This window comes from Phasianus colchicus, chromosome Z (genome assembly GCF_987193195.1).
Source record: "Phasianus colchicus chromosome Z, bPhaCol1.hap1.1, whole genome shotgun sequence".
NCBI classification, from domain to species: domain Eukaryota; kingdom Metazoa; phylum Chordata; class Aves; order Galliformes; family Phasianidae; genus Phasianus; species Phasianus colchicus.
The window spans coordinates 58308506-58331457 of record NC_143476.1 but is presented as its reverse complement, the minus strand read 5'-3'; the positions used below and the strand labels follow the sequence as shown (position 1 = coordinate 58331457).

At 38.8% G+C, this 22952-nt stretch overlaps 2 protein-coding genes and 1 non-coding gene across 7 annotated transcripts in view; all 3 read right to left on the bottom strand.

The window, feature by feature from the left end:
- SAXO1 (stabilizer of axonemal microtubules 1) overlaps positions 1–5537 on the bottom strand; it is a 27245-nt gene extending 21708 nt beyond the window's left edge. Inside the window, exon 1 of the mRNA XM_031609997.2 lies at positions 4389–5537. Coding sequence (XP_031465857.2) covers positions 4389–4465 — 77 coding nt within the window. The 5' untranslated portion in view covers positions 4466–5537. The remainder of the gene's footprint in view (positions 1–4388) is intronic.
- Positions 3862–22922, bottom strand: HAUS6 (HAUS augmin like complex subunit 6). 5 transcript variants are annotated; one of them, XM_031609996.2, is made up of 17 exons: positions 22471–22710; positions 22152–22247; positions 21417–21495; positions 20183–20315; positions 19475–19622; positions 17184–17249; positions 17012–17063; positions 16593–16766; positions 15737–15921; positions 15050–15167; positions 14381–14465; positions 13760–13841; positions 12406–12469; positions 11555–11740; positions 10561–10696; positions 9157–10170; positions 3862–5600 (listed from the first exon to the last, which is right to left on the bottom strand). In XM_031609996.2, exons 1-17 carry the CDS (start codon positions 22581–22583, stop codon positions 5545–5547), a joined length of 2787 nt encoding a protein of 928 aa, XP_031465856.2. In that variant the 5' UTR covers positions 22584–22710; the 3' UTR covers positions 3862–5544. The 5 variants fall into 5 exon arrangements, 4 of the variants coding, with proteins under 4 accessions (XP_031465856.2, XP_089986757.1, XP_089986759.1 ...); XR_016461443.1 differs by lacking the exons at positions 20183–20315; positions 21417–21495 and adding an exon at positions 8047–8193 and having other exon boundaries at positions 22471–22922; XM_090130631.1 differs by lacking the exons at positions 20183–20315; positions 21417–21495 and having other exon boundaries at positions 22471–22922.
- Positions 12546–12675, bottom strand: LOC116239800 (small Cajal body-specific RNA 8). Its single transcript, XR_004169164.1, has one exon.
- Positions 22923–22952: the final 30 nt, after the last annotated feature.

The window sequence follows — 22952 nt, the reverse complement described above, 5'->3', positions numbered from 1 at the left end:
TTTCTTCCAAAATAAATGCTCTTAAAAGGCCACCAAGTGAAACCCTAACACTGAGGTTTAGGAACAAAAGCCAACACTTGCAGAGGACTGGCAGACCAGGCGCAGCCAGACCTACAAAGCCACAAAACTGCTTGACATGCAGAACTTTGAAATGTCCGTTTTCATGCTGCGGCCTATGGTAAATTATTTGGTTCCAAATATTTAGCAAAGTATCTCTGTATTTATCCAACAGTAAGCAGTCGAAATATTTGTGACTAACGTTAACCTGCTGCCATCTTCTGGTGAAAAATTTAGAATATTAACAAAACAAGGGGCAAAAACAATCAGTACTTGCAAGCTCCCATTATCTTGGGCTTTTATCTTATGGTAAGCAGATGGGACATGACTCATGCAGTAGAATTACTTTGAGAGAAGCAAGCTGTTTAGAATTGTCTCCTGTGAGATCACAAAACAGTGATCTCACAGAATAAGGATCCTTTTCACAAATCCCCTTTCACTGTGCCAGATCTAGAATAATCTGAACAGTCTGCCAGAGGAACAAAGTGTCTGCAGCAGTAAGTAGTAGCTATTATTCTACTTGTAAAAACAGAGCAATCCAGCAATAATAAGATATGCTTCAAAAGACACCTATTTACATTCTCTGTAAGTTGAAAAGACAAAAAACAAAAATTAGGAGAAGTGGAATTCAATACTGAACAGTCAAAACAAGGTTATGTTAACCAAGCCAAGAATATAAATGTGTGCACTCTACTCACTTCTCCTATCACTTAGTCTTGAATCTTGCCAGTTCCTTGCATTAAGTGTATGCAGCTCAGAAATGCTCCTGACAGTATGTCACATCCTGGGATACAAGAAACCAGTGTAGTGACTCCAAGGGGAAATTCACAGCTCCAAGTCATTTCTTTCCATATATGCAATAAGGAGCAGCAAGCACCTCATCACACTATATCTAAACTGAGAGAGGGAAGATAGGTGGGACAGCTATATTTAAGGACACTGGTACATTAGTTTAGAGGCTTAGAGCATCCAGCAGAAAGATATCAACAATTTGCAAATCTTTAGACTATTTAAATCCAACCAATCTATCATGGCTAGATCACAAGAAGAGATTGATTCACACATTAAACTGTAACTTAGAGAGCCACTATTTCAAATATCTACAACAACATGGTTGCAGAAAAAGACACTACTGCCACAGTTCAGCTGTGGCAAGTATTGCCAGGGGTACAAAACTCAGGTCTGAAAAATACACTGGCAAAACACATAACAAAAAGGCAAACACATAATTTGCAGATGGTTACAAGTCTCACAAAAAAAATACAGTACTCAGATGCAGTACAGTCATTCTTTTCCTTAAGGGAATACAGACTTCCTGGTGCACTCACAAGCATGCTTTGCCATAGCCTTTTCAGGCAAAGAATGGATTCTAGAAAGGAAATTGAAAATTGATTGAAGACCGCAAGTTCCTAGCTGACTTAAAAAAGCCAACATATGTACAGTACCTATCTTCAAAACCCTGCCAAGAGCAGTTATCTGTGCTGTTGTAAACTGAACTTATTTTTAGTAGAAAGACTCTGTGAGTCAGATTGGAGGATTAAGAGAATGACCAGCTTCTCTCATTAGAAGGTACAGCTGTTAAATGGTCATGAATTTATTTTCAAGCAACCTAATGATGCTAATTTTCTTTGATATTTGTTGATCTATCCTCAGTTTCCTCCTTTAGAAACTTAAGGCTTTAATATTTTATTCCATTTTCCAGAATGCTATGCTTCTACGTTGCCATGTTCAGAAACCATCAGAATGTCTAACACCAATAAAACTCTTCTTGATCCATTTGCTTTACCATTCAGTAAACAGAAATTTTGAAATAACAGATTATTTTTGCTCTCATAGCTACCCACAAAAAGAAAGAAAATTTTGCCAAAATGATAAACTATAAATTGATGAAGTCAGATTTGCTGACAATTAGCAATCCCCACTATTTGAAAAACAATGTTTATAGACATATGTTGAGTAAAACTGCTCTTGGTCTTTACTGATAAGACCTTGGTAATCACCATCTTGCAGGGATGGTGACTCCACCATCTTCCAGACAGCCCGTTCCAGCACCTGATCACTCCTTCAGACAGGTACTATTCCCTAACATCCAGCCTGAATCTCCCCTGGTGCACCTTGAGGCCATTCCCTTTAGTCCTATTGTACATGGGAAAATAGGCCAACCCCCACCTCAACACAATCTCCCTTTAGGTTGTTCAAGAGAGAAAGGTCACCCCTGAGCCTCCTCTTCTGCAGTCTGAACAATCCCAGTTCCCTCATCTCTTCTCGTGAGATCTGTGCTCCAGACCCCTCACCAGCTTTGTCGCCCTTCTCTGGACACACTCCAAGGCCTCAATGTCTTTCTTGTACTGACGGGCCCAAAACTGAACACAGTACTCAAGGTACAGCCTCATCAGCACTGAGTACTGAGATACTGAAATTTTTTTAATTTCTGTGATGATCTAATTCCATGCACCATATTCTTTGCCATTACTTCTTAATTCAGAACTGCCAACGTGGCAGCAACCCACATTCTGGTTGGATTTTTTGTAAGACAGGCCACAGCCAAGATATTATCTACATCCTATTTAGCTGCTCTTGCAAAACATCTATCCCAGCAGCTTCTGTAGCTTCTGAAAGATTAAGTGTCTCAAAAGTAAACGTATACATTATTTGGATAGAGTAAAGGATCCTTTTCAATCTAGATCAGAATGCTTTAAGTTTAGGTCCTTGATACCAAAACCCACTAACAGTCTTGCACCTAGGGAGGAATAATTACATGCACCAGTACAGGATGGGGGATGACCTGCTGGAGAGGAGCTCTGTGGAGAGGGACCTGGGTGTCCTGGTGGACGACAGGTTGGCCATGAGCCAGCAGTGTGCCCTTGTGGCCAAAAAGGCCAATGGCATTCTGGGGTGCATTAAAAAGAGCGTGGCCAGCAGGTTGAGGGAGATGATCTTCCCCCTCTACTCTGCCCTGGTAAGGCCTCATCTGGAGTACTGTGTCCAGTTCTGGGCTCCCCAGTACAAAAAAGACAGGGATCTCTTGGAAAGAGTCCAGCGGAGAGCCACAAAGATGGTGAAGGGCCTGGAGCATCTCCCCTATGAAGAAAGGCTAAGTGAGCTGGGTCTGTTTAGCCTTGAGAAGACTGAGAGGGGACCTGATCCAGGTCTATAAATATCTAAGGTGTGGGGGGCACAGTGGCGAGGCCAGACTGTTTTCAGCAGTGTGTGGAGACAGGACAAGGGGAAATGGCCAGAAGCTGGAGCACAGGAAGTTCTGCACCAATGTGCGCAAGAACTTCTTTACGGTGAGGGTGACGGAGCACTGGAACAGGCTGCCCAGGGAGGTGGTGGAGTCTCCTTCTCTGGAGATATTCAAGACCCGCCTGGACACCTACCTGTGCGATCTGGTGTAGGGAGCCTGCTTTGGCAGGGGGGTTGGACTCGATGATCTCTAGAGGTCCCTTCCAACCCCTACGATTCTGTGAATAATCAAATCTCTGTTGCCTTTCTTTAACACGGGTCTCAAAGTCAAATACAACCATTTATCAAGTAAAGGAATAATGCATACAGAATGAAGAATGGAAGGAACAGAAGCACTTGCATCTTACAAATAAGACAAATAAAAATACTTTAAAATGCAGCTTGGTAACAAAAAATACTTTTCTTTTTGGAGTACATGTATTTATTATTCATTTCTTATTCATTATGTGTAATACATTCCAATCTGACATGAACTCTGTATCGGCATCTTATACATTCCTTCTTTGTAATTTTACAGCTTTAAAACAAATTAAGTTATGAGTCAATATTTTTTCCCACTTCATCTTTTTTTTTTTTTTTTTTTAACTTGCAAACATGAAAAGATGGATCTTATGTCAGAGGGCCTGAAGCTACTTATTGCATTCAAGAGTTTGCATACATTCAAAAGACACAAGTACTAACAAATCTAGCTGTTTTCAGTAGTCTCATCTATTTGCAAAGTTCTCACATTTTTCATAATTTGCACATTTACAGAGGAAGGATCACTTTCACTAATTTAAAGCACTCAAAGTTAGTAACACGTATTTGAAAGATGTATTTGAAAGCAGATTTGTGGCCAAAAAGTTAAATGCTCTCCTCTTAGAGAGGCAATCCACGTAAAAAGAAACATGGGAAGTCTCCTTGCCATTTGTATACTTCTATGAAAAAGAAAGAAGAAAACCAAGAACTAACTCATTCAGTACATCCCATATGGAAAAAAGTATTTATAATTAAAGAGCAGTGAATAATATCTGTAGCACTAATGAGTAGTGTATCTTGCTAGCAGGGAACCCGTTCCAAGTTCCTTCCCCCTTATTCTTACATACCCACAGGAGCACAGTTGACAAACGCATGTCTTCAAGGATGGCACTGAGTGCAAAGGCACAGGCGACTCTGGACGCATGTTTGGTAAGAAAAAGTTATGGATCAGGTCTTTCCCACAGATGCTCTAGAGCAGAAAACCTCTTCAGCAGCAATCCCTTGAAACAATAATGTCAAAAAAATCTAGGAACTTTGAGAAGCAGATCATACTGTCAGATCATATCTGAACTGATCAGCTCCTTCCCTGGCTTGCATGACCAAGCTCCTCTGCCAGCAGACCAGAGCTCTGTGGTTCCTGCTTTCAAGCATTTTCTGACCAGGGCACAAGTACTTGGGTCAGTTTCCTAGGAAGCCTTTGTGAAGTCACCACCACCAAGCTCTAGACTCAGGTCTGCAAGCAACACAGCAAGCCTATTTCAGACAGCTGATAGCTGTAGTCTCGAGCTGTTCAACCACAACTATATCGACATGGAAATGGACTGTCATAATGTTATTGTCAGTTACACTGCAGTGTCATGAACATAAATGTATACATTACGCATAGTGTACAGATTTATATAAATCTACTAGGGAACATCTACAGTCTGAAAATAAAATAGCATTAACCCTACCAGAAATCATAGTTTGAAACCTCAATTTGAAATTTTAGTACAAAGCCTAAAGGAAATGTACTAAAAATTCCACTTCGGTGGGAGAAATTTATTAAAGAAAAGGGTCTTTATCAACACTGAAAACTGATGATAATATTTGGCCATATGTTTCAAGAGAAGAAAATCCAGTATAGGCAGAGCACCAAATAATTTACTATTTTAAAGGGGCAGGATAGAGACACCAAATATTTTGCGATTTTTCCTTTGAGACTTTATGTAATTTTAGAAAGTGGAAAAACAACATCCTCAACATCTGCTATTTTCAAAGCTGTGTTTACAAAGGAATATATAATTTTGTACATAAGTTTTGAGTTGCTCGCAGAAAATTACTATAGATGACTTGAAACGCAAGGGACCAAGGCAAGCAACTGACACTGACAAGAAATCTGGCACACAGGCTTGGCAAGAAATAGGAGTGCAACTTATCATCTGGACAGTGCTTGGAGAAATTATGAAGCGCTCAAGTGCATCATAAATTTAATACTATCATTGTTCGTATGTTTTACAAGTTTTACAATAACGATGGTGGTTCCTTTGTGCTCAGCTTCTCATTCAACTCCTCTTTATCTGTAGGAAAAAAAAATTGTATTGGTTAACATTGTGTAATGTTCAATTAACTAACAGAAATACTGCCCCAAAAGTATCTGCATGTATTAAAAAAGTAATAAAATGTTATTTCCAATTTTGATAGCTGTGAAATGTTCAATTAACTGATAGAAAATACTGTTCCAACAGCATTTAGCACACAGTAGAAAAATATGTATACAAGAGCACTTCAAGTTTAAGTCTGACAAAATCATCTGTTATCAATACAGCCACAATTTTATGTTACTAAGTTACTTATATAGGAGAACTGAGTGGGAAATACACAGCATGAGCATTTATGCTCAATTTTAAGAGAAAATTTGGAAGCCTAGTTAAGAAAGTTTGGAAGAAGCAAAGCATTAAGGGTTGCTGTCCTGGATTTCAGGAGAGCTGACTTCGACTTCTTCAGAGATCTAGTTGGAGGCATCCTTTGGGTTAGAGCATTAGAAGGTAAGGGGGCCCATTAGAGCTGACTGACACTTAAACACCACTTCCTCCAATCTCAAGATCAGTGCATTCTTAAGAGTAAGAAACGGGAAAGGTGACAAGAGGCCTGTATGAATGAACAAGGAACTCATGGATAAACTAAAAGGAAAGAAGGTCCATGAAATGCAGAAAAACAGTCTGTACATCTAGGAAGAACACAAAAATGTTGCCAGGGCCTGTAGGAATGCAACAAGGAGGGCTAATGCCTGCTTGGAACTAAACCTTGCAGAAGAGGTAAAGGATAACAAGAAAGGTTTTTGTTTTTGTTTTTTAAACACGTCAACAGTAAAAAGACTAGGGAAAATGTGGGTCCCCTACAAAATGAAGTGGGTGCCCTGGTAACAGGGAACACTGAGAAGATGGAGATTCTCAATGCTTTCTTTGCTTCAGTCATTACAAAGACTTCCCCTCAGGAAATCTCAAACCTGGAGTTAAGAAAGACAGTCCAGGTAAAGAAAGACTCCCTGTTGGTCAAGGATCTGGTCAGAGAGCGTTTAGCCAAAATCAGTGTATACAAATCCATGGGGCATGATGGGATGCACCCATGTGTGCTGAGGGAGCTGGCAGAGGAGGCTGCTGAATCACTCCCTTACTGATAATCTTTGAAAGGTCTTGGCAAATGGGGGAGGTGCCTGAAGACTGGAGGATAGCCAATGTTACTCCAGTCTTCAAAAAGGGCAAGAAAGAGGATCCAGGAAACTACAAGCCAGTCAGCCTCACCTCCAACTCTAGAAAGGTGATGGAACTTGTTCTGGATACCCTCTCCAAACAATTGGAAGAGAAGAAAGTTATTAAGATTAGTCAACATGCATTCACTAACGAGAAATCACACATGATGAACCTGGTAGCCTTTTGTAATGTCAACACTGGCTGGGTAGATGTCGGGAGAGCAGTGGATGTAGTCTACCTTGACTGTAGCAAAGTGTTAAACAGCATCTCTCACAACATCCTAGAAAGCATGAGATAGATGAGTTGACGGTGAGGTGGACTGAGGACTGGCAGAGCTAAGAGGGCTATCATCAATGACACGGAGTCTGGTTGGAGGCCTGTTACTAGCAGCATCCCCCAGGAATAGGTGCTGGGTCTGGTCTTGTTCAACGTCTTCATGAATGATCTGGATGAAAGGATAAAGAACAATCTCAGCAAGTTTGCTAATGATACAAAGCTGTGATGAGTGGCTGACACACCAGAAGAAGGCGTTGCCATTCAGCAGGACCTGGACAAACTAGAGAGGAGGGCAGGGAGGAACCTGATGAGGTTCAGTAAGAGTAAGCACAGCCTTGCATGTGGAGAGTAATAACTGAAGACATCAGTACACGGATTGGGGAATGACCTGCCGGAGAGAACCTCTGCAGAGAAGGACCTGGGTGTTCTTGTGGACAATAGGCTGGCCATTAGCCAGCAGTGTGCCCTTGGCATGTTGGCAAAGCAGGCCAACGGTACCCAGTACCTCGAAGCACATTAAAGAGCATGGCCAGCAGGTTGAGGGAGGTAATCCTCCCCCTTTACTCTGCCCTGGTCAAGCCGCATTTAAAATATTGTGTCCAGATCTGGGCTCCCCAGTACAGAAAAAGATAGGAATCTTCTAGAAGGATTCAGCAGAGGGCCACAAACATGATAAAGGACCTGGAGCATCTCCTGTCGGAGTAAAGACTGAGTAACCTCAGTCTGTTCAGCCTGGGGAAAAGACAACTGAGGGGAGATCTGATTCATGTTTATGTATACATATATCTGACCAGAGGTGGTAGGCAAATGATGAAGCCAGGCTCTTCCTAGTGTTGCGTAGCAACAGGACAAGGAGTAATGGCCTAAAACTTGAACATAGGAAGTTCCATACAATCATGAAGACGAAGTAAGGATGATGAAGCAATGGCACAGGTCACCAAAGGAGGCTGTAGAATCTCCTTCTATGGAGACATTCAAGACCTATCTGGACACCTACCTGTACAACCTATTGGAGGGTGCCTGCTTAAGCAGGGAGTTGGACTCAATCTCTTGAGGTTGCTTCCAACCCAGCAATTCTGTGATTCCGTATCAAGTTGCCCTTCACACTGGCAGTAGATTAGACCAAAGTATCATCTACTCAATGCTTTGATATGGAAAAAAGCAAATGGCACTGTCACACACTTACAAGATCTCTTCACAAAACACTATGTCAAAACAACACCAAAGAAGTATTAAGTCATACAGTACAAAGTGGGTGAGGAAAGACTGTGTCCTCGGAAGTCAAACTAAGTTATCCTTCTGAAAAATATCTTTTAAAGCAGTACCCAGCAGATGCACTGCAGCAGAGTTTTGTTTCTCTTAAAGTGAGGTAAACTAAGCAATATAACCCAAGCCACTCACATTTACAAACAATGTGAGTCACTGCATATAGTAAGTTTTCCTCATCAAGCATTACTTGAAAAAGCATCATTACCTTTCATCTGATTATTTAAAGTGGCAGTCCTTCACAAAAAGCATAAATCTCACTGCCCCTTAGACTTCTAGTATATCACTAAAAACATACGTTTTAGTGGTGTACAGCCATTACTGGCCCATCTTTATTTACGTACATCAAAAGTTAACCTTGCGTTTCTTAAACCAGTGCACTAGTGGTTAAACAGAAGAGGACACATAGACTACAAATGTCTGAGAACTCCACAAGTTTATATTGCCTACTACATATTTCTAAAGAACTAAATATACTCAGGGTAAACATGTTATTTCAAATCAACTTTGTGAATTCTCAAGATATAAATTCAGATGATGATGCTGCTAATGCATGTATAGTGGGTTTTTTTGTTTGTTTTTGTTTTTTTTTTAATAGCTGTAGGTTTTCTTAGAAAAATCAGACAAGTATCTTTTTTCTTTCTAAAAAGACATACATAAAACAAGAAAAATAGAACACATTTGCTTTGCTTTTGTCTCATCATCTATAAGAAATAAGCATGCAAATAATCTTTTGTCTGGCACTTTTACAGGAGGGTTCAGCTACTCAGATGACACCTGTGGTAGTATAACTGGTGGCAAAACAGACAAAACCTGGTTGCTGAAGTACATGGACACTTACCCTTCAATTTATTTATCGGGTCTAATGGGATTTCATCAATATTTGATGACACTTCTTCTACGTGTTTAGAGAAGGCCAGCAAAGATGGCAGGGAAGGATTTTTGTCAGGAAGAGATACTGGTGATTGTACCTTGGTAAACTCTTCATCCAAGCTGAAGCATTCTACAGATACGTGCAAATCATCTCTTTCTCCTTCTTCTGGAGTAAGACTCAGGTCTGAGAAATAACTTAAAGATTCATCTCCAGTAAACATCTCATGCAGTTCCTGTCCTTCTCCACATACACTTTTTTTCAGTTTTCTGTATCTGTTGAGCAGGGAATCTAGATTTGGCTTTAAATTTTGAGTATTCCCTTGATTTAATGCATTATCTGGTATAAATATACTGCCTAAAAAATCAAATCCAGATTCAGACATCACAAATTTATTAGAACTTCTGCTATTAAGCTCTTTTGGAGTAGTCTCATGTAGCATCCCAAAATCATCAACTTCACAACAGTTAGAACTTAACAATGGAGACGCATTCCACTGCAGATCTTTATCCACTAAATCCAAAAGGTGATTTGAGGGCAGAATATTCTCTTTACTACTGTCTTCTGAAGAAATACATGGAGTATTCAAGCTCTTCTCTACATATATGCACGGTGATTGTTTCCTTTTTCCTATAAAACTTTCTCCAGAAACAGCATGCTCTAATTCTTCTTCATCACTGTCCATACCCACTAGTATCCCAGATGTTTCTTCCCAAAGCATAGGTTCATTGAATTGACTTATCATCTGCTTTAGAGCTCTAAATTTTGCAGAACCTCCTTCAGACTTTTGTTCTGACAATGGATAAACAAAGTTAGATACAGCAGATGAAGAGGAAGCCCCATCTAAAGTAATGGCTGCCTTATCTTGGATTGCAGGACTAGCATCCACTGGAGCATCTATTATTTCTTCAGTTGAGATCAGCTCTGCATCTGACAAGTCTTCAGACTGAATAGCTTTTCTCCATGAGTTTCTAATTTCAGTAACTAATGAAACAAACACAAAATTTTTAAATTTTTTTCTTTCACACTCTCAACCAAATTTTTCTACTGTCTAGTTAGTAACATAAAGAAATCAGGAAAAAAAAAAAATATATATATATGTAATAAAGCCCTTATACTTGTTTATGCTTAATGTTCCCAAGACACCTGCCTCACAACAGAAGGGGATTCAACAGAGGAAACATCTATGCTAGTGAAACATCTATGCAAATTTACAGTACATGCTGATACTGAGCTACACAAGTAAGCCTTTAGGGTTACATGCAGCTTCACAGAGTGAACTATTCTTCATGTGTGAAATGTACAATGTCAATGAGCTAGCTACATTTCTCATTAGTGATAGCATATTATATGAACACAGCATTTTAGACTCACGCAGATTTTCTGGAGTTCGGGGAATTTGTTTCCTTGTCAAAAACGGGTCAAAATCCAGAAAGCTAGTAAGATCATCTGATGCTACTCCTCTTCCTCCAACACTCTGAGGTGACTCAGATGTCATTATTTTTGCAATCTGTAGAACATTACAGAAGAGCAAATTCTGAGAAAGCATAATTATAACTTCTTTACTTCCGTTAACTATGGCTCCAAGCAAATCAGATTCTCTAAGTGACTGGATTAGTTGAACCTCCTGATTATTTTGCAATTTACTACTCAGGCTTAAAACGAGAACAGTACCCTATAAACACAAAATTAAGTTACGGTAGCAAAATCAGAATTTGATTAGAAGCTCCCACATGAATCTACCTTTAAAATGAAAAAAAAATACTCAAAAGATATTTGAGATATTGGTCGAGAATGATTTAAGTATAAAGGTTAGAGTTCCAAAAATAGAACATTTTAATAGATGACAATTAATAGCCCTCTTTCACTGAAAGATAATTTAATTTTCAAATCAAGATATGGGGAACATAACAATCATTCTTCTAGAGGAATTCCTTATTTAACTCTTAAAATGCAAAAAAAAAAAAAAAAAAAAAAAAAGAACAGTTGAATCTTTGCAAAAATTCCCAAATTTGGTTAAATGTTTGAGCCATAGAACTCAGAAACAAAAAGGACTGTTAAATTCTAAATACATGCAGTGGTTCAGAAACTAAAGTACGAAAGGTGTTAAAAATCATATTATGATTCTTTCAAAAGTGCTATTCACATTACAGTGGCTTAGAAATATTCTGTGCTTTGTTCTGTGCTTTCAGATTGTAATTAATTGGGCCATCATCATTCCTAAGACTCAGTGGCATCTGTATAGCAGGGAAAAAAAACCTTTTATATACACACATGAAAAGAACTACTTCACAAAAACACTTGCAATTTCTTTTCTGAATGGATATTTATTTAAAAAAAAATAAACAAAACAATAACTTTTCCTGACCTCTTCTGCCAATTCTTCTTTAGCTTTCTCAAGAACATCTTTCTTTTCGACAGGAGCATCTCTCTGGGTAACATGACCTTCTGAGTTTCCCCATGATTCTAATAAGCTGAGCTCCTCTTTTCCATCCTCTGAGATCTTTGGAGGCACAGGCTTTTCTTTCCCACTGTCTGGTTCAATATGCAAGTCCTAGAAGAATATACAATAGTTATGAAAAGTTTTAAATTCAAGTCTCAGAAAACTAGCATAAAGGAGATGCTGCACAAATTCTGAGAGCAACCAACTCCAACTTGGCATTTATATCAGCAAGAATATTTCAAGGTTTTAAATTCTAACTAAATACAAGTAATTGTGACACTCATTTTATTAAAAAAAAAAAGTAGGACATAAGTAGAGGCTACAATAAGGTGTCATTACTGAACACAGACCATACCATCTGCAACTACCTTCAAAAAACTGCAATGAACAATAGTACAATGGACAACTGTACATACAATTTCCGCCTGGGACACACTGTATCTCTTATTTTTAAACACAATTTAAAGGAACATCCCAGTCTGACTGTAGCTCACAACAAAAAAGTCAGTTCTATTTTCACAGGCAGGAAATCTGTGATACGCTGTATGTTGTACTAGAAGACATAATTAAGTTCCCATATTTCCTATTGCTTGCCTATTTATTAAGGAAGTTCATGCAATTAGTTTTCACAGTTTAGGACTGATTCAGAAGAACAGTTATACTGCTTTAAAAAAAATTCACAAAAAACATACTAAGTTTAGGCTTCAAGTAACGTCAAAAGCAAATATTAAAGACATTTAACTTATTGGACAGGTGATAAATCACTTTAGAATAACCTTTTCAGTTAACAGGTCTTTGTTTTCAGATGTTTCTGACAACTCTGAAGATTTTGAAGCGAACCTTTAAAAAAAAAAAAAGCCATTTTAGAGGAAAACAAAACAAGTGGCATACAAGTCTTAGTACACAGCCATTATACATGTGTGTGCCCCGTATCTGTCCGTTACGATTTCCCTCAATTCGTCCCGGTCATCAGAAGGCAATTTTACTATAGGGAGAACATGTGACAACTAGAGCAGATTTAGCTCTATTTGTGTATCAGCCTCCCAAGCTTGGTAATTATGTAACTTTTTCTCTTGATTAGTAAAGTGAAAGAGAAGGGGTGTTGCAGTATGTTTTGTAAATGAGTCTTCCATATTCTTCTAACAAAGGCAATTGGAAAATCTTCTGCGGACTTGATGTTCTTCCCCCTAATTATTCATACACACGTCACCTGATTACCAAATATTCAAGTCTTATCATTTCTGATTACTACAGTGTTAACGGCAAAGCTCTAAAACATAACATGCAGATCTCACTTCTTAGGAAGACAACCTAGAATTTCAATACTTACTGCTGAATGTCTTTACAATCATAAATAGACAAAAATCCATGCTGCAACAAGTCACCGAGAGAAATTCCATTAAGCAATTAGACAATTTTTGAGATTCATATGCAAATAAGCTGCAATGTCAAACTATACAACATCAGCACTGTTTTTCTTTGCCAACTCCCTCTCTTCTAGTAGGCAACATTCAAATAGTTGTAGGATTTCTATCTTGCGATACTGTTATTCAAGTTTATTAAACTTTCTGGCACTAATGAACTATCATGTCAAAACCCCTCAGAAGACTTCAGAAAATACTCAGTCCTGTGTTTTAACCTTTTTTTTTTTTTAAAATTATAATAAAGAGACAGAAAAAAGTCATTTTAGAAGACACAAATCTGGGATTTCTCTTGGACATGTTTGTTTAGGCTGTTTTATTTGTAATTAAACACAGAAACAAGGCTCCTGCGAATATCTGTTTTCTTATTCTCAGACTATAATGAACATACATCTACCTCAACCTAGTCTGAGAAGGAGAATTCTCCAGTCTCCCCTTTGCCTCCTAAAACTTAAATGAATGTAGTTAAAAAGTTACAGCTAAAATCTTGCCACTCAGCTGCTCAACACTGTCAGCCAACAGTTGCTCACCAGACTCCAGGTGCAGAAAGCCATAGTTACTTTACTTTTACTTACCCTATCAGGTGGACATAACAAGTAAGGAGAGCACTACTGAAATATTCCACTTATGCTCACAAAATAAGTTTCCATAATTTCCACTGATGTTGGTTGTTAGTTTTTTTTAAATCAATTTCTTGTTAAAGTCATACCATCTAGTTGGTGTTAACGATGATGAGACGCTGGTGGTTGATTCACTGTTCTTGTAACTTATCTCCCAAAGGTCTAGAATATCTAGAAAAGCAAGTAAGTATTTTAGTATTGCTTCTTCTTTTGTTGTTGCTGAGACTTTGTAGGCAATACAAGTAACTAACACCACAGGTGTATAATATTCACAGGACAGGCACCTTCAACACTTAAAGAAAAAGATATCAACATAGCAGTGCAGGTGAATCTTAGTCTGTTTGCTCATTAAACTCCTGCAGGCACAGATGCCACTAGCAGCCAGCACCCATTTGTGCTGCTCCTAAATGCATGTTCGAGATGCATGATTCTATCTGCTCCCCTGAATGAACTATGTTGACAAAATGAAAGGCTATTATTCTAAGTATTCATTCAGAATGAAATTACCACAGTCTGTCAAGGAAACCTGCAAACAAAAAGCAGGGAGTCTTAATATTGGTGGTAGTTGGACGGTTGGGCTGCGCTGGATGATCTTGTAGAATTACCAATGTTGGAAAAGACTTCCAATTCAATGATTCTGGGTTCCATGAAAACTCATAACAATTGAGGTGGTGGTGGGGAAGCAGGAAAAGCTTCTCTAGTTCACACACCTGAATCTGATTCTGGATTTTGAGAAAAGATATGATCTTCAAAATCTTCTTCTGCTTCTGATACAGCTTGTACCACATCAAGATCCTTTCGAAAGAAAAGAAAAAAAATTACACAAGCAATGAGAAAAAACTGTGTGACATTAGCAATTAACAGGCAGTTATTCATAGTAGCTTTTCTGCAAATGAGAAGCCAGGCTCAACATGCAGCTTTTTCTCACTACCGAGGTAAGGATATAACCCTAGATCTCTGTACAGAGGAGAGAGTCATAATGGAATTTCTATTGTTCATCAAGGAGATCACTTTAAAGGGAAAAATATAATTCAGTAGATGGCCAGTGATAGCACATGAAAGCTCAATTTCTAAAGCAGAGGGAAAAAGAAGTATGTAATGTTGATATATAAATTAATCAATTCTTATTTGTGCTGTCTTGACAAGGCAGTTCCACCCACTACATCAAATGAAGTCACACCAGCTGTCATTAAGTTGAGCACACTTTCTTCGCAAAGAAAAACTACTTCAGAAAGCAATTTCTGCTATAATGTGCTGATCCACTAACCATGAAGTTCAAAGATATACAGCATTATACAACAACGGAAAAGACCAGCTTATATGAACCTCATCTTCAACCCTTCTCTTCCCTAGCATCAGATGAACTGAGCACTACTTACTAAATCCCGGTTGCAGAGTGAAGACCAGCCAAGAGAGCTTTGCCACTTCATTATCCACTCTTTCTGCCTTCTAGAATTTGATTTACTCAAAATAAAGTGCTGCTTTTCTATTCTTAGTCTGCAAAGGAAGAAATGTTATTGTGTTGGAATAAAAATTATACTTAAAAACACATAATAATAATCATCATCATCATCATCATCCTCCTACACGTTTCCCTTATCCTACAAAACCTCTGACAGGCAACAACTTATTCACACATTTGTGCTTGTATTAAAATCTAACAGAAATTCACAACCTAAAAAACAGCTGCTGCATTGTCTTTATGTTTCCTTACAATTAAAGCATTACATTCAAATACATGCTTAAACTTCCCCGACTCAGTTTCAGATCAAATTTTGCAACCTTGGAACTTATCAATGTAATACTGAAAAAGCAGATCAGCTAATTAGCCAGGTCTCCAGAAACAAACCCTAAAATATCTATGGAGCAAGAGCAAAAAACTGAAGTTACTTAACAACAAATTCCAGTTTAAAAATTATATGGATGGATCAAGACAAATATGAATTTGTCAAACCAAATCTACACATTCTCACTATAAGCAATTCTTTTAGAAAAGACTCAAGGATAAGATGACATGATTCTCACAATAAACAAAAGAGAACCAGACAAAAATTCTAGATAATTACCTCAGTGCTTTCAAACGCAACAGCATTTTACTTTGTGACTTTGCCATATTCACAATGGGCTGTAAGTGGTTTTTTGAGTCAAACTGATAGCATTCATCTCTTAAAATTCTTAGGGCTTCATTTAATAGTTGAATGACTGTTAAAAAATTCAGCTTTTCATCTTCATATAAGTTTCCCGTACACACCTTGAAATATTGCAAGCAAAAGGAAAACGTATTACTGAACTGTAACAACACATCAATAACAGGAAGTTATGTCTTCTGTATTCACAGCAAGGATAATGTTTGCACTGTGATTCAAAGTCTGCACTTTGATTTGGTTCCAACTGTTTCATTTAAAAAATAAATAAAAATGGAAAAAAATCCACACCCCTAATTTAAGCCTCAGACTGGTTTTCTCAGTTAGCATAATCTGCTTGAAGGCAGCCTAAAAAGCAGTGTAAACTAAAAATGCACCAACTAATGGAACTATTCCATTTAACCACTGCCTCGTAAGATAGAGCAGGCCTAAATATCACCCTGTACTTCACATTGGAAACAAAATCAATTAGGAACTATAGTTTAAATGACAAACTCAGTTTTATAGTTGCAGTTAGGCAAAAATTCAAGTATTGACTAGACAAACTTAGCAACTCAGTTACTGCATTTCAAACTTCAGAAGAAAATAATTCAAAAACTACCAATACAGAACAGCAGCATAATCATACAAAGTTTTACAATCATTTTACATGTTTTGTTTACCCTTGCAACTATCTTTATCATCTGTGAAAGGTATTTAATTCTAAAGTACCTAACTGCACTCTTGGGGACAAAAAAAAAAAAAGCAAAACAGTTTAGCATGGACAAAAATTACTTACTTCTTGTGTTGCATTTTCAACTTTGTCAACCAACAGAGGTGGGACACTGACAACAACGTTAGTTCCATCGAAAACGTACTGATCAACACGACCTTCACATACAGAGTCTACAATTTCCATTTCCTTTTTCAGAGATGTAAAAGTTTCCATTATCAATGTCCACATACTACGAACCTTAATGATAAAGAAGGACAACAATTTTATGTTAACACTCCTTTCATAATACTATAACACAATAACAAAATACCACACAGGCAGATGAGATGGCTAGGCAGCATAATCATAGGTAAACAAGTAGAAATACCAGTATGACAATAAATATTATACAAATGTTACAAATATGGTGATCATCTGCCACGAAAGGGGGGAGAAGAGTTGGGACAAGGCAGTGGAAGAGGCAGAAAAGGGCAAAGGCTCACCTTTTGAATTCTCTCAGCACTGTCTCTATTGTTTCGTTCCTTTGATTTCATCCTATATGCAAATGCAAACAAAAGTTCAAGCGGATTACAGTAAATTTGAAGTCAATAATGTTTCATATAAATTAATTAGAAAAATTATTTATCTAATGTAGTTCCAAGGAGAAATACTTACTTCTGCAATTGTTGCTGGAGGTGCGCATATTCAGATTTCATTTGTTTTATTTCTTTAATTAAACGCCTAAGGAAAAAAAATTACAGTCACCTTACCACGGATTTTCAAAATTCCAGACTTTCGCTTTGCTGCTTCCAGAATTTTATTCACTCACCTCCATCTCTTCTTTAACTACCCTTTAGATATAGGAAAAGTATGATTACACCCCAAAACACAGTGAAAGAGATCGTGGTGATTAAATAAACCCAACTACAACTTTTCCTCATATGTCAAGTTTTCAAAACTTCTAAGCATGGAGGTTCTGTTCAAGAATCTCCCTAGTTTTCAACATCCCCCTTCAATGGGAGGTACCAAAACTGAACACAGTATTCCAGGTACAGTATAAGTAGTGCAAACCAGAGTGAAATAAATCCATCCTATGTTCTGCTGCCTGTACTCCTTTTACATACAGAATGCTACTGGTTACCTCTGCTGCCAGAGCACACTGCAGGCTCATGCTCAGGTTGCAGATCAACGAAATCCTCACTGCTGGTTGCTTTTGGCAGAGTTGCTTTCCTGTCAGTAATTCACCAACTCAACTGGCTGCTTAGGACTGTTCAATCCCAAATTTCACATTCAACTTCATTAAACCTCATACAGTTCTTGTGGATCAAATCCAGCATGACCTGTTTTTGTTCTAGCATACCTAACTTTTTTCATAAGGCATCACCTGCAAATCTGCTGATTGCACTCATCCCAGTCATCCAGACTCTTTATAAAAGTAAAGAATAATGTAAAGTCAAGACCAACTCCAGAAACAAGGAATAATCCAGTATCAACTCTATAGGAATTCCAGTCATGACCAGCTGCTAGTTAGACTTTGAGGCATTACCACTCTTTGGGTGGTTTAAATGTATTGCTGCACACCTGAAAGGTATTTCTATATCGTTACCTGGAACACAGTCACCCTTTTTGCTACTTATTAACCTCTGAATTTTAACAGTAGCTCACCATTTCAAAAGGTAGGTTTCCTGTAGTGTATGCTTTTTTTTACTTCCAGGTAACAGGATGGACCATTTCTGAACTTCAACAACGGTTTCTCTGAGAATATCCCGGAACCTCTCAGTTCACCTGCCTTCCAAAAAATACCTCATAAGAGCAGATTTCCACTTGGCAGCTGTTAACTTCAGTGCCTTTTCAATTCTAGTTGTCTTCTTCACATTCCCTTGGATCTTATATTCTGTGATCTTGGCTGTGCTGATGATAAAGCTCCTGTTGACAGTTATGCCTTCAGACAAGTTTCCCTTAAGTCAGTCAGTCCAAAATAATTTCTACTCAGCACACCCAGTGACTGCATTAAAGTCATCCTCCGTGCAGTACAGAAGTTGCCTAGATTGCTTATGCACCACTGCATGGCCTTTCCAGCATAAACTGAAGTCATCAGTATGAATTGAGGTCTGCAGGCCTGAAATGTGTTTGATCTGTCTGAAGAAGGCTTTATCAACTTTCCCTAATCAAGGAATGTAACACACCACTCTTCGTGGTGACATCTCCGATTCTGATCCAAAGGCATGAAACAGACTGGTCTCCTTTTATATAATTAAGCTCCATGCACTGAAACTTCTATTTACCTACACTGCAATCCCTCCACCTTTTCTGCTCTTTCCTAAAAAACTTGCAACTGCCCACTACACCTCTCCAATCATGTGAAGTATCTCGCCTAAATTATGTAAATTCCAATGAAAATCTACTCTATGCCTGTATACAGAGTTAACTATTATTTCTAACCAAACCAGGACCAATTTTCAACGAATAAATCATTGAATATCCCAAGTTAAAAGGGACCCCCAAGGATCATTGAGCCCAACTCGTGTCTCCACACAGCACCACACAAAATTGAAAAAAATATTTCTGATATGAGATAAAGAAAGAACAGCAAATTTTGATGAATTAACTAAGAGTTACACAAATAAAATGTATCCTACACCACAAAGCAAAGACTTCACATTATATCCTGAAACCATTATCTACCCATGTAAGACCCTTCAAATAGTGCTACACGTGCAGAATTCCATATTCTCAGTGACCAGGTAGTTGCATCGTCCAATATACAGCATCTCCTAACTGAAGAAGTAATTTCCTACAAATAGTATGTTAAAATTAATTAATTAAAGGAGGCAAATGGGGAGCAAAGTAATGAATTCAGCACAACTCACAAAGGAAGTGAGATACATCCTGCTCAAATCCTTTCAAAAGCACACACAAAAAGTAAGCTGTTATGAAAATACTGTTTCTTTAAACACATTACTCACTGGGATGTTTTCTCATATTTTCGGATGATATAATCCTTCCTCAGTAAAATCTGCAGAAGTTCATTACGTGCCACTCTGCATCTTTCACCTGCCTCATGCGTAGCCTTGGAACTGAAGTGTACAGCTTTAACAAAAGGTATGTCACTGTCTAAAAGAAAATTAAAATTTGGATTGCATTATTCACTTTTACAAAACAGATAAATTCCTAGTCACCCTAGTTTTAATTAAGAGAACCACACGTAAGGTTGCCTATTTTACCTGAACTGAAGCAGGTTATGCAGTATACTATCTTTTTTGACAGCTTTCTCCATTGTGTACATTTTCACTCCTTCCCTCTCACACCTTTTTCCTGTTCTTTATGCCAAGAAAACACAAAATGCCTAGAACAGATAGTCTAGATCCTTCAGAATCCCTCAAATTGTTAAAAAGAGTACATGATAAAAAAAAAAAACTTTTGGAGTAAATCATTATGTGCATGCACAGTCAACATTACACACACGAACCCAGGACCAAGATCTGCAAAGTAACAGTAAGCCACACAGTCTGCATTGTTCTATGAGTTCTATGCAAGCACACAGCAACTTTGTGAAAGATCTTGAGCTAAGCAACCAACACAGACCTACTTTCAGCTTTTTGCATACATTCAGGACTTCAGACATTAATTGTCAATGATAAATGAAATAATGTTACTGTTCCATGACAACTTACCTGCAGAGCTCTTTCTCAGATTCTCAACTACTACATATCTTGCAAACTGATACATTAGATGAATAAATTTATGACCAGTAGGCGAAAGAAACAAAGAAGCTCCAACTTGAGGAACACCACTTCCCTCTTGATTCTAGATGTGAAGTTGATTTTAAACACACAATTAGCCAAAAAAATAATAGCTATAAGCAGCCACCAAACATTTTTGTACAAAGAGCACAGAAGCATTGCATCCTACTTGCTTGCAAGTCCAATGAAAACCTAATCTGCTTTGTCACTATATCTGATTATTATTCTAGTCCAAGAAAGAGACTAAAATTTTCTGAACATTTTTCCACAACCCTTAGTTCCATACAAAAAAAAAGAGTTTCAAGGCAAAGTCTAGTGTAAAGTAAATGCCAGAAATTTCTGCACTCCCCATTCCTACCAGTAATCTCTACCTTACAATAACATTCAGGCTTTCCTTCACGCTTTCTGCTGAGATAACTTATCTGTGTAATTTGTTCTACTTTGACCTTACTAAGGTTTTTTTTGTATAGGCAGGTTTCATCTTGCCCACCATTACTCAAAATGAAAAGTGCTTGAATACACAAAGATTTCTAGATCTCCTATTTAAAAAAATGCAGCACAAGAAGACTTAATAAGTCAATGATATCTAAAACAAGAAATTTTGTCTCTTTAGAACAATGCCCTTAAACTTTACAGTCAAGTTTCCCTGTATGTACAGAACAATCTTAAGTTTTTAAAGTATTTTGAAGTACTTTTACAATAAAAAATACCTTTTAATTTAATTTTTACCAAGTATCTCCCAAGTTAGAGCTAATTACTAGGGCTGCTCTGAAGTTATTAGTCTCTTGTGCTCTTTCTACCTGTTCTAGTTTCCAAGGAAATAAGCAGGAGGCAGTACTTTCAGAACAACCTCTGTAGCCTCATCCATACAAGCATCATATGGGCTTTTGGATCTCTTCGAACACAGGATATTCTGTGATTCCATAACCATCAAATATGATCAACCAGAAGAAATACATAGCAGCTTTTGGATCCAAGATTCAATCTCTATCATAACACACCTTTTACTGAGGAAGGATATCATACACTACACGAAATAATGTATCAGTTAAAGCCTATTCCTTTGATTTAAAACTCAGTTATGTTCTTTCAGAACAAACAACAAAGGAAAAAGGATGTCAGAGAAACCGACAGACAATTAGTTTCCACTCCTCTTAACACTTACTGAAATTTCTTTTAGCCATGAGCTGCACAGTTTCCTGAATTCAGAATCTGCAGTTTTTACAGCTGGAAGCTCACAGTTTCTTTCCATTTTAAAAAGGCAATAGGAGAGAGGAAAAAATATACTTTAATATATTTTCAAGTATTCAGTTACACTGCTCAAATGTTATATACAAAGTTTTATCTGTGATGCCTTCCAAGAATGATGCCTGATGCCCAGACCAAAACGAGCAAGAAGTTTATTAAACAACAAGATTTTTCTTGATGTGAGAATTATGGACTTTTTTCAGAGAGAGATTTGTCTGTACTTGTTTCAGACTCAGAAAAAGCAGCCTGAAGGCTGACAGCTTTTGTAACAGCAATCTTCCCCCCACAGTTTAAGGGGTAAGCTAAAGCAGTTCTGTCATATCAGAAAACATGAAGATGGGATTCTCATCACACTGAAGATTTTCAGCAGCAATCTCTAAACTGGGAGAAATTACTCAGTGTTTGGTGTGGAAAACAAAAGGCAGAGACAGATTACTTTGCTTCTGCAGAAACATTTTCTAAGCTTACCAAAGTACAGCCACTGTATCTAAGGTAAGTTCACAGACTATAGATAAAGGGGAAACAAATCCACTGAAAGCATGTCATTTTCACACAGTATTCCGCAAGAGATTGCTTCTTCCCCTCACTAACTGCTACACCACATTCCATATGACGTGCACAGCACGCACTGAACGCTGAACGCGCCACTCACCTGAAGGTGTCTTCTGCCTGCTTCTTGTCCAGCTTAGTGAACAAGAACTGGGCAATAACGCGGAAGGCTCTGTAGTTCGGCTTATCAAATACAGCCCTAAAACACACACACAGACACATGACGAGGAGCAAAGCAGCCAAGCTTACAGAGCGTTTAACCCGTCACTTGAGAGGAACGCAGAACGTTGTTTTATGTTGAAGCATTACGAATTATAACTTAAATACTGTAGGAACCCTGACGCCTCCGCGCCACGCACCACTCAGGCCCCCCCTGGATGCCCGCCGCGCCCTCCTCCGCCCCGGCGCTCCCCCGGCCTTACGGTCCCAGGTGCAGTTTGATGCCCGAAGCTCTTTCGGCAGCCTTCGGATCGAAGCCCAGCGCCAAAAGGTAGAGCCAGAGATGCTCCCTCTCCCAATTCCACGCCGCGTCCATGGCGCCTGGAAGCCGCCGGAACACCTTTCGCTTAAGGAGCGAACAGAACGGACGCCGGGCCGCGGCCGCCTACCCCAACGGACGCCGCGCCGCCGCTTCCCGCCCGAACTCGCCGCGCCGCGGAGCCGCGAGATCGCGCGCGGGCGCTGATTGGACAGGATCGAGCCAAGTACAGCCCGTGGTGACGCCGAGCTCCGAGCCTGTTTGGCGCGCTGCATACTGGGAACCGGAGTGCGGGAACAGCCGGGAGGTGCGGCGCATGCGCAGAAGGGTCCAGCCGCGGCCGTGCCGCGGGCCCGCAGAGGGCGTACGGCGGAGGTAACAGCGGCGGCCCTGAAGGCCCGGCTGGCCTATCGGGGCCTCCCTGGC